Genomic DNA, 16,322 nt, shown 5'->3' with positions numbered 1-16,322 from the left:
TTCCCTGGAACTTGGCTGAGCATCTCAGCCCAATGTGAGGTGTGGGCAGGGGTGGGGGTGATGCAGGCTCTGCCCATAGAGGCTTGCAGTCTCAGGGCAGACAGCAACTGAAATGGAGACCCCACCGTGTGGTCTGCAGGCTGATGGGGAAGTGGGAGGTGCTATGGGCCAGGAGACCCCGATCCAGACCAGGGGGTGAGAGGAGGCTTGGTGGGGAGTGACATCTTAGGTGGAGTGAGAGGGATGAAGAGGCATGGAGGACAAGCCACGGAGGCTGCTGTGTGTCCAGTGAAAGGGTTTGGACTTTGCCCCGAGGGTAGGGAAGTGACAGGGTAAGACCAGCCTCTTCTGGCCACGTTCGGGGAACGGACCATGGGAGATGTGAGAGGATGTGGGCATCAGGTGGGCAAGAGGCAGGGGTCTGGATGAGGTGTTGGGTGTGCCATGGGGAGAAGCCAGGACTGCCCCTGGGTGCAGGTGGGAAGGAAGAGGCTGAGAGGTGGGACTGGCTTGAGATTCCGTGGATAGGGTGAGTGAGGGTCCTGATGGATCAGGTGAGGTAGTGCCAGGAGCTGAGGGGTCTCCTCCGAGACCAATGCAAGGAAGTGGCCCATTGGGGATTAGAATCCAGCTCTGACTTCACAGCTTGTGATCTCTCCACAGCATCTCAGTAAGCCTGATGTCCCATGGAGGCCTGGGAGTCCCCTCTTCCCTTCGGCTCTGCTGAGCCCTGCAGGTCTCCTGGGAGCCCAGACAACAAACAGCTCACCCACCCTTTCCTGCCACCCCATCCCATTCCTTACGGTAAAGACCAGTTCAGTCATGGACACCCTGTCCAGGCTGCAGTTAAGGTACTGAATCCTCTGGCTCAGTTTTTCTTTCCAAGTTTGGACGAAGCCGAGGAGTTCTTCTGTGGTCACTGTCTAGTGAGAACAGGGAGGAAGAAAGCCCCAAGGAAGCAGACTGCAGGAGGGTGGGCAGATTCTGTGGGAAGTGCGGGAACAGGGGCTGTGCTGGTGAGGATGCCTCTTGGCTTGATGGAGGCTCCTCTCATGCAGGGAAGGCCCTTGGGGAGTGGGGAAGGCTGGGCTGGCTCTGCTAGGTGGCCTTCACTTCACAGTGAAGGACAGCGCACCCTTCACTGATGGGGACATCAGGAGTTCTCTTCCTGGATCTACAGGTTCAACTCTGGGCAAATGACTTAAACTTGCTCAACTTGGTCTCCCCATCTGTAAGATGGGGACACAAAGTATTCCCTAGGATCTTCTCTGGCTCTCACATTCTATGTTTAGAAGGAAACTTTTTTTTTTTTTTTTTTTTTTTGAGACGGAGTCTCGCTCTGTCACCCAGGCTGTAGTGCAGTGGAGCAGTCTCGGCTCACTGCAAGCTCCGCTTCCCGGGTTCACGCCATTCTCCTGCCTCAGCCTCTCGGAGTAGCTGGGACTACAGGCGCCCGCCACCACGCCCGGCCAATTTTTTTTTTGTATTTTTAACAGAGACGGGGTTTCACCGTGGTCTTGATCTCCTGACCTCGTGATCCACCCGCCTCGGCCTCCCAAAGTGCTGGGATTACAAGCATGAGCCACCGCGCCCGGCCAGAAGGAAACATTTGACCCAGGTGGCAAGGGTGTGCAGGAGTGTGTAGGAGAGTGATCTGGCCATCTCCATGGCAATGTCTAACATGCACCCTCTCGGTGCAGCACCCCACAGGTGTGCAGGAATGCAACGGTGACGATCTTCCCTCTTGCCACACATTCAAGGCATCACTCTTGTCCCCTAATCACCGCTCTGCAGACTGTCCAGCCAGCCTCCTCCATCAACACAGGAATGCCCGCACACCCATGCTCACATGCTCCTCACCTGGCTGGGAGGCTGGGCAAGCCCCTGGCACCCACCCAACACCCTAACAGGAGAGGACAGAGCAGGGGTTGGGAGGTGAGGATGTGAGAGACTGGACGTTTCTGTTCTGGAGAGGTAGAGCTGCCTTAAAGAGCCTGTTGAAGAGTTACAGCTGATTAACTTCATCTTCCCCCTGCTCCCCATTAGGGAGCTCATAAGGGAGATCAGGCAAGTCACAGGCAAAATATAGGAGCCACCTTTCCTCTGCACATCTGCACGGCAGGGCAAGTAATCTCAGTGGATGTGTAGAAACAAGTGCATGCATATACAAAACAGGGTTTAGAGTGCCTCTGTGCAAAATGAGAATAGTGAGAGGGACATTTATTCTGCAAACTATGCTTTGTGTGTGTTTACGCTTTTTTCAAGAGTCATGCAATATACTATATAAGAAAAAGCAATAAAGACAGAAAAATAAATGTCCTTTCAGTGCTAATAATAGCACTGCAACTCAGTCACTGAAATGGTAGAGAAAAGACAGCGAACGGTGAGGAGAAAGCTTCCCACTCCAGAACCTTCAGGCTGGGGTGTCTGGTTCTGGGAGCACTTGGCTGGACTGTTGAGGAAAGGTTCCCTGGTGTGGCCTGGGTGACAGGCCAGGGGAGACCAAGTTGAGCAAGTTTAAGTCATTTGCCCGGAGTTGAACCCGTAGATCCAGGAAGAGAACTCCCGATGTCCCCCATCATTGAAGGGTGCGCTGTCATTCACTGGGGGACAGAGTCGTGCACTTATGGCAGAAAAAGAAGCACGTAGATATCCAGAGACCTGCTCTGAGGATCAGGGCCAGGCAAACACTTGGAACTACGCTCCCCACAAATTCTGTTCCAATTCTGACTTTTCATACTTTAAACAGAGAAAACCAGTTTCTGTGCTACGATCAAAAGAAGCAAGTGAGGCCGGATGCGATGGCTCACACCTGTAATCCCAGCACTTTGGGAGGCTGATGCGGGTGGGTCACTTGAGGTCAGGAGTTTTGAGACCAGCCTCGCTAACACGGTGAAACCCTGTCTCTACTAAAAACACAAAAGTTAGCTGGGCATGGTGGCGGGTGCCTGTAGTCCCAGCTACTCGGGATGCTGAGGCAGTATAATCACTTGAACTCAGAGGCAGAGGTTGCAGTGAGCTGAGATTGTGCCACTGCCCTCCAGCCTGGGTGACAGAGTGAGACTTTGTCTCAAAAAAAAGCAAGTGGAAAGTCAAACAAAAAGTGGTTTTTCAGGAGGCAGAGCCCTGCTTCTGTTATGCATCTGGGACTGAGTTCTCCTTACAGCAAGGGACACCTGGTGACATCCCAAGGGAGAGAGGTCAGAGGAAGCCAGACTCAGGCCTCCCCCATCACTAGACACTGCTCCATGCTTGCCTAGGAGGGGTTGGGGGTGGAGAACAGTGGCTGCTTTCTCTTTTGTTCCTTTCTTCATTCCATGAAACAGGGGTTAAGTAGGAAGGCTCAGAGATGTCCCCCCACCCCACCAACCTTGTGCTGGAGAAATCCTATACACACATGTAAGTTTATTTCACATTTATGACTTTAGCATGATATATCTTTATTATTCACATGCAGAACCCATTGAACACTTACGGTTTTCTCTCCCCTGGACTCTTGACAAGTTTTTATCTTGTTCTGAAGCTGTTGCAGAGAGAAATTTAATCCATTTGTTTGCGAATTGGATTTTGCCACCTAGAAAACCAGAGGTTCCGAGATTTTGTTTCTAGAATACATATTGTGATCTGGGAAATGTTCTGTGAAACATACCATCTGAGAAACTGATTAAGCACTGAAAAAAATGAAATCAGGGAAAAATATGCAGTTTTACCAGACATTGATACGAATTAAAAAGATTTTCTCCCCTCTCAAATAAGTAAGGTTCAAGCAAAATTGGCACCCCAGAGTGTGGTGAGGGAGTTTGGAGGACAGGCTCTGCTTCAGCAGGGCCAAGGCTGTAAAGACTCCCTGGAAAGCTTCGAGAGCCATAGAAAGGTCATGCTCTGACTCAGGACTGTGGCTTCCACGAGGCGCCCTAAGGATGCAGTCAGATTGTCCTGGCAAGTGCACAGGCTCTGCTCCAGCAGTGCAGAGCCAAGGCTGTAAAAACTCCCTGGAAAGCTTAGAGAGCCATAGAAAGGTCATGCTCTGACCCAGGACTGTGGCTTCTAGGAGGCCTCCAAAGGATGTGGTCAGACTGTCCTGGCAAGTGCACTTCTCACAGCATCACCTTTCATAACAAGACGCAAAATTCACCAAATGTTCCTCCAGAAAGGAATGCTTAAATAAAAATGTCAACACATCCATGACAGAGAAGCCATCAAAATAGTGTCTTTGCAGAATATTTAAAGATTATACAGCTTATAAAACTGGTATAAATAGCAAACAGCCAATTTTGGCATATCCCCATCTTTTCATGTATAGGAAAAAAACTTAAAAAATAAATTGAAATCTTAAACAGGGGTTATGCTGTATGGCAGAATTACGGTTTACTCTCTGTTTTATATTTGTTCTATATTCCCAGTATTGTCCATGATGGAAATGTATTTTGTTTATCACAGGTGTTAGATATTTTGAAATGCAACCCCTGTACACTGTGAACAGTCCCCAGATATCAGTTCAGAAAAAAGAATCAGTGCCGGCACCAGCTGGAGGCCCATTAGGAATATGCTCCTCAAACAAGAGTGTGGTGACATGCCCTGGAGCCGTGGGCTCTGCTCCCTGCAGCTGCTTCCTGCTCCTTCTGGAATGACTGGAAGCCAGCCGGTCCTGAGAGGTTCATATGGGGCCTCCACCATAGCCTGCCTTTATTGAGGATTCACTGTGCTCCAGGGACTATGTCATGAGTTTAGCACATATCAGCTCCTTTATCGGTGCCATAATATTAGGAATTGCTTTTATGATTCCCATTTCACAGATGGAGGAATTAAATGCTTCCTGGGGTGAAACAGGCAGGAAGCTGGGTCTGGAGTCCCTATCTCAGAGCCTGAGATGCCAGCAAACCCTTCTTTTATCGAACTGCACTTGCCACTCCCAAAAGACAAGTCTGTCCTCACCTTGGCTTGTCCTAGCCCTAGTGTGTCCTCAAACATTGTTCCCTGAATGGGCATTGACCTATGCAGATAACCTAGGCCCTTCATTTCCAGTGTACCCCAAGTCCCTCCCATCCCACTTCCACTCAGCTCTGGAATCAGAATGTGTCCCTGCTGACATTGTGCCCAGGCCGTGATTCTCTCCCCATCAGCCTCACACTTCTGCCTCACTCCTACCCACCTCCAGCCTTTCTGTGGTCAGCAGTCAGGACCCCCACACTCCAAGTGCAGCCCTGAGCACACAGCTCCACCCAAACCCTTCCCAGGCCCCCACTGTCTGCCCGCTGGTGCTCTCCAACCACAGAGCTCCCCCATCTCTCCCTCGTACTCTTGCAGTCCTGGGCTCCAGCCCCCTGGATTTTCTCTGTCATCTCTCCAGAATGCTTCACTCCCCACTGCCTACCTGGCTGGTTCCTACTTCTCCCTCAAGCTTCTGGAATCCCCACTTTCTTAGCCCAGGTTAAGTCCTCTGGCCCCTCAATCCCCACGCAGCCACCTTCTCCTTCTGTTGCACAGATGGTCTGTTTGTGGTTAAGGCCATAAGCTCTGGTGTCGGTCAGACCTGGGTTCACATTTTGACTTTACCCTTTAAGAGCCCTGTGTTCCTACCTAAGTCACTAAAATACTGCCTCAGTTTATCTTTAAAATGGAGATAAAAACAGCACTTGCCTCCTATAGTTCTTGTGAGGACTAACACAGCTAATCAAAATAAGTTGCTTAGCAGGATGCATGGTGCTTAATAACTAGTAAACACTAGCAGTTATTAAGATTTCATTTTTGGCCAGGCGCAGTGGCTCATGTCTGTAATCCCAGCACTTTGGGAGGTTGAGGCAGGAGGATTGCTTTAGCCCAGGAATTCAAGATCAGCCTGGGCAACACAGGGAGACCCCATCTCTACAAAAAATAGAAAAAATTGGCTGGGCATGGTGGTGTGTGCCTATAGTCCCACCTACTTGTGGGACTGAGGTTGGAGGATCACTTGAGCCCAGGAAGTTGAGGCTACAGTGAGCTCTGTTCACGCCACTGCACTCCAGCCTGAGCGACAAAGCAAGACCCTGTCTCAAAAAAAAAAAAAAAAAGATTGTTTCTGTCTTCCTGGCTGGAGAGCAAGTCCCACGCATGGGACAGAGACCACAGTGGCCTCCCAGCACCGGGGACAGTGCCTGGTGTGCAAGTGTATGTGATAAAGATCCTTGATGAAGAATGAATCTGTCCTACCTGGCACTTGATGTTCACTTGCAGATTCGTCAGCAACCGCTGGATTTTCTCTATGAAAATAAGGTCCACAGACAGGTTATGGAATTTGCTTTCAAACCTGTTGATGATATCATTGGCCTGTACAGAGAGATAAAGAGTAAAGGACGGGGGCTTAATTTGGACCTTTTGGACTCTGAAAGAGGAGCAGGACAGGCCCAGTGAATGGTTGAATGGAGGGCTTGGCCCTCCCTTCAGAGGGAGTTGAGCAAGGGATACTGTGGAACCAGTTGGCCTGGCGCCTGGCTGGAGGCCCCACCTGGTCCAGGTACTCGTTCTCCATCTTCTCCATGTTGAGCATGATGACACTTTCAACCAACTCTATCCGAGCAGCTTCCTTCTCCAGTCGGCAACACAGTGAATTGATTTCTTTAGGAGAAAAGTTGCCTCCCTCTGAAAACAATCTGAAAATAATCAAAGAGAAATAAAAGCCACAGGTCAGACCTGAGAGTTCTCATCTATCCCAAATACTGTGGCTGACACACACTTTTAATCTAGGCTTCCGGTTAGAGTTCAAGATGTGGGAAAATGAACGCAGATAGCTTAAGGACAGGAGTAGGATTCATAAATGGTGCAGAATTTCCATTTTTTGCAGTTCATCAGGTTGGAGACTCTAACAGACCCAACTGAAACAAAATTCAAAATAAAAATAGCTTTCTTGGGACTGTATAAAGGTAAAATTCCACATGAACTTGCCAGGCGCAGTGGCTCATGTCTGCAATCCCAGAAATTTGGGAGGCTGAGGCAGGAAAATCACTTGAGGCCAGGAGTTCAAGATTAGCCTGGGCAGCATGACCCTGTCTCTACAAAAAGTAAAAAAAATTAGCCAGGTGCGATGGCATGTGCCTGTGATTCCAGCTACTTGAGAGGCTGAGGTGGAAGGATTTCTTAAGCCTAGGAGGGAGAGGTTGCAGTGAGCCGAGATTGTGCCACTGCACTCCAGCCTAGCTGACAGAGTAAGATTCTACCTCAAAAAAAAAAAAAAAAAAAAAGAATTCCAGATGAAGTGAAACTAGAAGGGAGCTTGGAATGTGGGCAGCACCAGAAGCCAACACTTTGCACCAGAGACTTGGAGTTTCAGTCCTGATGACTGCACAGGTGAAGGGATAGCCTAGAGCTGGATCCAGAGGACAACTTTTGCATTATAAGACTGAGGAAGAAACAAACCCCACCAGATACCAGGACTCTCGCCTGTCTAGATCCAAGGGTAAAGAGGAAAGAAAAGATCTCTGTCCCCTGAAAATTCTTCACACAAACTAGACTTCACATACATTTACAAAATGAATGCATGTTCTCTGGAGTGACCCAAAAAACCTCAAGCAGAAAATTCTAATTGGTCCTGGGTAGGTAGTGCTCCCTGGCTACCCAGCAGAAACAAATAAAGAGTCTCTCTGAAGGAACGCAATGTCCAGTCCAGGCCTCAAAGAATGCCACAGATAAAGTCCCAAGGAAAATGAGTGACTCGTAGTTTTAAAAATTGATAAGGAATCAAGATACAAGATACCATGCATGAGAAACAGTAAAACAATACAGAACAGAAGCAGACCTCCCAAAAACCCTCATATTAGAAATATCAGATATAGACTATAAAATAACTAGGCTTAAGATGTTTAAAGGAATAAAAAGTAAGCTTCAAAATATGAACAAGGAGCAGGCAGTTTTGAAAAAGTATCAAATATAATTATAAATGGGCAGAGAGTGGTGGCTCACACCTGTAATCCCAGCACTTTGGGAGGCCGAGGCGGGTGGATCTCTTGAGGTCAGGAGTTCAAGATCAGCCTGGCCACTATGGTGAAACCCTGCCTCTACTAAAAATACAAAAATCAGCTGGGCATCGTGGCATATGCCTGTAGTCCCAGCTACTCAGGATGCTGAGGCAGGACAATCATTTGAACCCAGGAGGTGGAGGTTGCAGTAAGTAGAGACTGTGCCACTGCATTCCAGCCTGGGTGAGAGAGCAAGACTCTGTCTCAAAAAAAAAAAAAAAAATATATATATATATATATATAATATATGTCTATATATACATATATGTATATATCTACAAGTGGAAACTATAATAATTAAAATTGAAAACTCAGTGAATAGATTTGCAGGAGGTTCAACACAGTTGCAGAGTGAATCAGTGACTAGGAAGAATAATATAAAGAAATTAGCTAGAATGAAGCTAAAATATACAAGACAGATGCAGAGATAGGCAAGGTAGAGATGATTAACATGTCAAATTATAGTTCTAGTTTTCGCTACTTTCCAAATTTTCTTTAAAAATTCTATTTTTATAATCAGAAAAATCTTAATAATATTTAAAACAAATGCAAGTTTTGCATATACTGACATGGAAGGTGCCCACTCTTGGGGCTCAGAAAATGAAACCAAAAATGTGCTGCTTTGAACTTCAAACTGAGAGTACCTGGAGAGCAGCAAATGCAGGGAAGAGCTTTCTCTAAAGTTCACCTGTCTACCTAAAGGCTGGATCCTCCAGAAGATATTCAACTGTTGTGAATCCCTTCCCCAGATATCTCATCAACCAGGAGAAACTGATGCATAGCTGTAGGAAGGAAGACTGGAGCTGACACCACACCCAGAGCCCAGACAGAATTGGTCCCAGGCTATTGTCTGTTCTTTGGGTCCATTAATCTCCCCTAAACATCATTTACTCTTCCTCTAAAATTTCCTACATCTCCCATTTCTCACTCTCCTATGAAGAGGCTATTTAAGCTTCAACCATCTGGTCTTTGTTTGAGTTTCAAACTTTGTGTGACACCTACACACTTGCATGTTAATAAATTGGTTTCCCGTTAATCTGTTTATTGTCTTTATTGTTGTTGTTGTTGTTGTTTTGAGATGGAATCTCACTCTGTCTCCCAGGCTGGAGTGCAGTGGTGTGATCTCAGCTCACGGCAACCTCTGCCTGCCAGGTTCAAGCAATTCTCCTACCTCAGCCTCCCAAGTGGCTGGGATTACAGGCGTCTGCCACCATGCCCAGCTAATTTTTGTATTTTTAGTAAAGAGACGGGGTTTCTCCATGTTGGCAAGGCTAGTCTCGAACTCCTGACCTCAGGTGATCCGCCCGCCTCGGAATCCCAAAATGCTGGGATTACAGGCATGAACCACTGTGCCCGGCCTTGTTTTATTGGCTCAAATTGTTGAAACTTCAGGGGTGGAAAGGAAGTTCCCTTACTCCCTTCATCACCATGATTTGATGATGCTGGTAGTGGGGGGCTGTGGGTCAGCGTGTATACTAGGATTCCATTTCTGTACAAAACTAACAATTTTTTGCTCCTGTATACAGAAGTACAGGCACATAGAAAATATATTTTTGGAAGGCTTCCACTTTGTACTTTATATACAGTCTGTGTTTGATTATGCTGTAATGATTAAAAGATTTGTGATTTTTAAAATAGCATAAGCCTTAAAAAATAAATATAGCCTTTCAAAAATGTCAAAGACTAAATCTAGGATTACTTTCATCCAGGATTAAGACTGCAGGGGTAAAAATAAGGGGAAAGAATGGCCAACAAACACACGGAAAGGTTAACATCATTAATCATCAGGGAAATGCAAATCAAAACCACAACATAGAAACACCTCACACCCATTAACAGGTCTACTATAAAAAACAAAAAACACCAGAAAGTACAAGCGTTGGTGATAATGTAGAGAAACTGGAACCCTTGTGCATAGCTGGTGAGAATGAATATGGTGCAGCTGCTGTGGAAACAGTATGATGGTCCCTCTCAAAGTTAAACATAGAATTACCATTTAATCCAGCAATTCCACTTCTAGAAAATACCCAAAATAATTAAAACCAGGACCTTGAACAGGTATTTGCACACCAATGTTCCTACCACCATTATTCACAATAGCCAAAAGATGGAAACAACCCAGATGTCCATCAAAAATGAATGGGTAAACAAAATGTGATATATACACACAATGGAACATTATTCAGCCTTAAAAAGGAATGATTTTGTGACACATGATACATGATACATGGATGAACCTTGAAGACATTATGCTAAATGAAATGAGCCAGACAAGAAAAGGACAAATATATGATTCCACTTATACGAAGTACCTAGAGGTTTCAAATTCATAGAAACTGAAAGGAGGGTGGTGGTTGCCAGGGGCCATGGGGAGGCAGGAATGGGGAGTTCTTGTTTAATGGTACAGAGTTTCGGTTTGGGAAGATGAAAAAGTTCTGGTGACCAGTGGTGGTGATGGTAGCACAACAACCAGGATATCCTTAATGCCACTGATCTGTGCACCTAAAAATGGTTAGGATGTTAAGTTTGATGTTATGTATATTTTTGTCAAAACTAAAAATTAAGGGGGAAACAAGAACACATCCTAATAGAGAAACTCAGGTGGCCTGAAGAGGCCCTGGACACTGGCTCCCACCTGCAGTGTTTGATGAACTCAATATTTGAGTAGCGGAGTTTGCCCAGACTCTCCTCCAAGTACTGCCGGAAGCTGCGCAGGGACACCTGGGTGACATCAACATAGCTAAGCAACTCCTGGTGCAGTGTGTTGCTGAGAATGACCAGCCTGTGGGAGAGAGAGGAGGAACAGGACAGTGATGGGTGACAACCCTGGGGGACAAGGGAGGGGCAGGTGGTGATGGTGATCAGTCTGGGGGACAAGGGAGGGGCCGGTCATGATAATGACCAGGCTGGGGACACAGGAGGGACAGGTGGTGACGGTGAGCATCCTGGGGACATGGGAGGCACAGGTGGTGATAGGTGACCTTCCTGGGGGCACAACGCTGATGGGTGACCAGTTTGGGGGGCATGAGAGGGGAGGGTAGTGACTTGGGCCTGAAAGGAGGACATCCTGGGAATCTATTTGGGCTCCACAAGCAGTGCCCAGCTGCCCAGCTTCTCTGGGTAGCAAAGGGGGCAGTAGAAGGAAGTTCAAAATTCCAGTGTCTGCAGGACACACTCTGGGTGTGCTGGATCAGAGTACATCAAATTGGTGAAAGAATCCCAGAAGATCCTATTGGATCTTTGTCCCTGCTCTAGTGGGCTGTGTCTGACCCCCAGCAAGGTGGCTCCTGCACCCATGATACCCCAAAAGAGTGCCCTGGGGGTGTCCTCTTTACAACCAAGTCCACCAGAAACAGCTGTCCCTCATGTGCCTGATGGCTGCGTAGACACTTGCCAGTCTTCTCCCTGTGACCTGCCTGAGGCCTCCATCTCATAACCCAAATGGCCTCTCTGGAGCCCCTTGCTCTGCCCTGAGCACACTCCTACACTGAGCTGAGCCAGTGCTCTTTCACTGATTGTGGAACTCAACTGTCTCCCATGTTTCTCCATTCAGGACTCCCCTGAGTTCATCTTCAATGCTGCCTCCTGCAGGAAGCCCTGCCTGATTTTTCCTGAGGGGAAGTGGTCTTCCCCACCACTGATATTTCATAGCATATGGTGTGCACCCTTGCATGCTGCCTGTGTGTATTCCTTGCTCTCTGGCTGCTCGCTCCCTGCCCTCTCAAGCAATATTCCACACAGAGTTTGACTTGACTCTCTTGAAGAGTTTAACTCAAAAGAAGGCTCTGGAGGTGCCTTCTGCTTTTGTGTCTACAGGGAGGGCGGCTCCTTTGAAAGCAGCAGCCGAACTGGGATTCTAGAGCCACATGGCTGGGGTGGAGACTCCCAGGACCCCTTACTTTTGGCTTCTGGTGGCATTCAAGAAGATGTGCTCCATGTCATAGATCTTGAGGCGGAAGTTTTTGCTCCTCACGTTTTGCTCTTCTTGGAACTGGCAGAACATCAGCCGCTCCTTCTTCAGCGTCTCAGTCACCCCAGCACAGTGTCTGTCCAACCGCTCTTGATGAAGCAAGAGCTCGGCTGAAAAAGGATTAAGAGAGCTGGGGCCCCTGGGACCCGACTCACCTCAGCACATTGCTTTCCTGGAACAAGGCCCGCCTGCTGTTTCTCTCCGGCCAGCTGCAGAACAGGAACGATTCAGGTCAAGGCCCCTTGTCCTGCCCCTGTTGCCTTCATCAGGGCTTGGGCTGGAGAGGAGGCCTGGCCATGAGTAGGGAGCTCCTGTTGGTGGAGACACCCTGCCTGGAGCAGAGGGAACAGAGCCAGGAAGACGGAGAGTCTGGGGAGCAGCTGAGTAGCAGGCAGGATGGGCAGGGGGTGTTGGGGAGGGCTGAGATCTAGGTGAGAGGGTCTTGTGGGTAACAGCAAGTACATCACCGAGCAGTCTGAGTTTGCTCCTTAATATCAGCAGATACTTATGTCCAGTGAGCCTGAATTCCAACTGTCTTCCAAGGTGGAGTGGCAAGAACAAGGACTGGGCTTCCAGGGCTCCATCATGGGCCTTTAAATGAGCAGAGAGTCCCTAGACCCCCCAACCTCGACCACCTCCCATCTGACCCCACTATCGCCTGGAAGTGCTGTAGTCCCAGCTCTGCCAAAAATGAATGGTGAGATGCTGGGACTTCACTTCTCTGGCCTTGTTTTCCACACTGTGTATTGGGTCAGGGAGCTTCTACTCAGTGCACGTAGAATCCTTTTTATTCCTCAGTGCATTTAGCACACACATTTTCCAGACGAGAACAACGAGGTTCCAAATGCCACACAAATTGCCTGAGACTGGGATTCAAGGCCAGTTGTCACCTCTATCCCTGCTCCAGGAATAGGAGTTTGCATGGGTTAGTGACGGGGCTCTCTGATAGCTCTAAAAGGCTTTGAAGGAGTTGGAGTATAATTTGGGTGAAAAACCAACAGAGGTCATTGAAGAATCCTAATGAAAACATGCTCCCTGGCCCCACATTAACAGAGCCCACATAGGTGTGAAATGCATGTATTTTTAAGTATGATAAATGATAAAGTAGAAATAATGGCTAACACTTTTGGAGGCTGTATCTTGTACCAAGTGCTCATGATTCCTTACTATACCATTTAAAAAGGGTTTATTACCACCTCCTTAACACCTCTATCAACCCCTTCTGCAGGTAAGAGAGGGGTCAGAGAGGTCAGATAACCTGTACAGGGTCACACGGTCACAGGAGTTGAAACTGAGAGCTCTAATCCCTGAGCTATGAGCTTACCTCTAGAACATCCACCATGCAGGTGTGTATCTGAAAGGTGTAAGAGCAGATCTGGGTTCCAAGAGCTAAAACAGTACAACACTTTTTGTTTTCAACTCTAATACCCTCTTGACAAAAAATGGAAATGAGAAAAAATCTCACAGGAGGATTCTGAGTACTACCTTTTTCTGCAAGCCTTGGAGGTGTGAACCCTTATGTACATCTTCCATGATGTGATGAGAACATGCTAAACATTGCATCGTACAAACTGGGGCAGCTAATGAACATGGAGCCACGGTGCAGCAGACGCTGAAGGAAGGGCTGGGGGCAGGGCAGACATTCCCAGGCAGCGTCTGTACCTGCCCTGACGTTGTGGATGTCTTTTTCAATCTGCTGGGCTCTTGGCTGGTGCAGATGCAGACGCAGCTCCAGTTCTGAATCCAGCTCATTGATTTTGGTGGCCACGGTGACCCGGGTGTTGAGGGAACACTGGTCAAACCACTTCTCGAGGTGCTCGAAGAAGCCAGCTCGAAGTCTGAGGGAGAGATCAGCCAGGGTCAGCCCTGCCAGCAATCATGACCCATGAGAGGTCTTTCCACATGGACACCAAAAGTGCTTCCCCCTTTCACTCCTTCTTCTTCATTTCATTTCCCAGCTGCATTGCATTTCATTGTGTAAATGGACCATTACTCGTTTAACCATACCACTGCTGGAGGACATTACATATGTCAGATGTAGAAGTGTTTCTTTGGATAAATGACTTTGAACTGGAATTGCTAAATCAAAGGTTAAAATACATTTGTGGTTTTGGCAGATACGGCCAAACTGTTTTCCACTAGAAGGCAATTTTTTTCTTATCAGCAATGTTCCTGTTTCTCCACAGTCTCAGAGTGTATTGTCAGACATCTAAATTTGACAATTTTGTCATATTATGATTGAGACTGAGCATATTTTCATGTGTTTAAGATTATTTAGGCTGGGCACTGTGGCTCATGCCTATGATCCCAGCACTTTGGGAGACTGAAGCAGGAGGATTGTTGAACCTAGGAGTTTGAGACCAGCCTGGGCAACATGGTGAGACCCCATCTCTACAAAACATTTTAAAAATTAGCTGGTCATGGTGACATGCGCCTATGGTCCCATCTACTCAGGAGGTTAAGGCTGCAGTGAGTCACGCCACTGAACTCCAGCCTGGGCGACAGAGTGAGACCTTGCCTCAAAAAAACCCAAGAGTATTTAATTTCTCTTTCTGTGTACTGTCCATGAATGTCTTTTGCCCATTTCTCTATTGTGAATAGCTGTTCTTTTTTTACAAGTCAATTTCTAGGAGCTCTTCATATACTAGGGACATGAAGGTCATTGACTTTGATGTGAGTTGCAAATGTTGCTTCTCAGCTTATCCTTTCTTCCTTTTAAAAATGTATGGTACTTTTTTGGTCATGTATTGTTAAGATGTCAGTTTCCAAAAACTAATCTATAGATTGAATGCAATAACAAGAAACAACATTGCAGCAGATGTCTTATGGAAACTTGAGCTAATTTTAAAAATTATGTAGAAATACAAAGAGCCAAGAATAATGGAGGGAGAAGACTAAAGGTGGAGGACTTACACTATCAGATATTAAGACTTAGTGTAAAGCTGTAGTAATAAAGCAGCGTGAAGTCATTGGATAGACACATAGAGAACTAGAAAAGACACGTTGCAGAGCAGTGGGGGAGAGGAGAGTCTCCTCATTAAGTGACCCAGGATCAACTGGTTATCTATACGGGAAAGAAGTGAATCTTGACCCCTATTTCACACCGTAAACAAAAAATCAGTTCCAGGTAGATTTTAGATGTTAATATGGAAGTTGAAAACAATAACATTTTAAATATATAACATTGGAGAACATCTCCATGTCCTTGAGGGTAAGGCATAAAGTAAATTAACCCTAATTTAAAAATTGATGAATTGGACCTTATTAGAAATAAGAACTTCTGTTCATTAAAAGATATACCTTGAAAGAGAGTTTAAAAAGGCAAGTGCAGAGAGGGGATGAACATTTGCCATTTATTTATCTGACAAAGCCTTATATAGAATATATAATTTAATTTTTTTTGAGACGGACTTTCACTCTGTCTCCCAGTCGGGAGTGCAGCAGCACTCTCTTGGTTCACTGTAACCTCCGCCTCCCGGGTTCAGGTGATTCTCCTGCCTCAGCCTCCTGAGTACCTGGAATTACAGGCACACACCACCATGCCTGGCTATAGAATATATAATTAATTCCCATAAATTAATTTAAAAAGACAGAAAATCGACCAGAAAAATAATAGGCAAAAGATTTTGCTAGGCATTTCCCAAAAAGATAACCAAATGGCCCAACGAGTATTTTAAAAGGTATACAATATCATACTCATCAGGAGAATACATATTAAAACCACAATGAAACACCACTATATCAGAACAGCTAAAATAAAAACCACTGACAATACCAGTGACGTTGTGGAGCAATTGAAGTTCTCATATGCTGTTATAAACTGTAAAACTGTTAAAAACCACTTTTGAAAACTCCTTGGTAGTATCTTTTGGCTGTATCTCCTAAAGACGGATATGGACACACACACTCTGTGAGTCAACAGTTCCACTCTTAGTTCTGTATGTAACAGAAATGTATACATATATTGACCAGAAGACTTGTACAAGAATGTTCAGAGCAACATTATTGGTATATCCCCAAACTGGAAAGACCAAATGTGTATCAGTAAAATGGATTAATAAAATGGATTTTTTTTTATAACAGGATACTATACTGAACTCTATCCACATTCAATAATATATATTTCTCATAAACATAATAAAAGAGTTCTGTATGACTTAATTTATATAAAGTTAAAAAAATAAGCAAAATAAACTCAAAGTTATAACATTTGTTATCTTTGGGGAAGAGAGAGTGGTGACTTGGGATGGGTACACTGGAGGGTTGGTAATGGTTCTATTTCTTGTGGGCTTTGGGTATCAACTGTGTCATATTTGGGCAATTCATTGAGCTATACACTTATGATTTTCATACTTTTATGA

At 46.2% G+C, this 16,322-nt stretch overlaps 1 protein-coding gene across 4 annotated transcripts in view; it reads right to left on the bottom strand.

The window, feature by feature from the left end:
* The window catches only part of CCDC180 (coiled-coil domain containing 180), a 97,839-nt gene that overhangs the window by 15,718 nt on the left and 65,799 nt on the right, over nt 1–16,322 (bottom strand). For 2 of the 4 annotated variants that reach the window (XM_058445515.1, XM_058445516.1), the window contains exons 26-32: nt 13,624–13,799; nt 11,891–12,071; nt 10,627–10,773; nt 6,485–6,629; nt 6,190–6,306; nt 3,476–3,574; nt 804–923 (exon numbers count right to left, since the gene is read on the bottom strand). In XM_058445515.1, coding sequence (XP_058301498.1) covers nt 804–923; nt 3,476–3,574; nt 6,190–6,306; nt 6,485–6,629; nt 10,627–10,773; nt 11,891–12,071; nt 13,624–13,799 — 985 coding nt within the window. The other 2 variants (XM_058445517.1, XM_058445518.1) reach the window with 2 other exon arrangements.

The sequence above is a fragment of the Hylobates moloch genome, unplaced genomic scaffold (genome assembly GCF_009828535.3).
Source record: "Hylobates moloch isolate HMO894 unplaced genomic scaffold, HMol_V3 SCAFFOLD_10, whole genome shotgun sequence".
Classification (NCBI taxonomy): domain Eukaryota; kingdom Metazoa; phylum Chordata; class Mammalia; order Primates; family Hylobatidae; genus Hylobates; species Hylobates moloch.
This window is presented reverse-complemented; position numbering and strand designations above follow the sequence as displayed.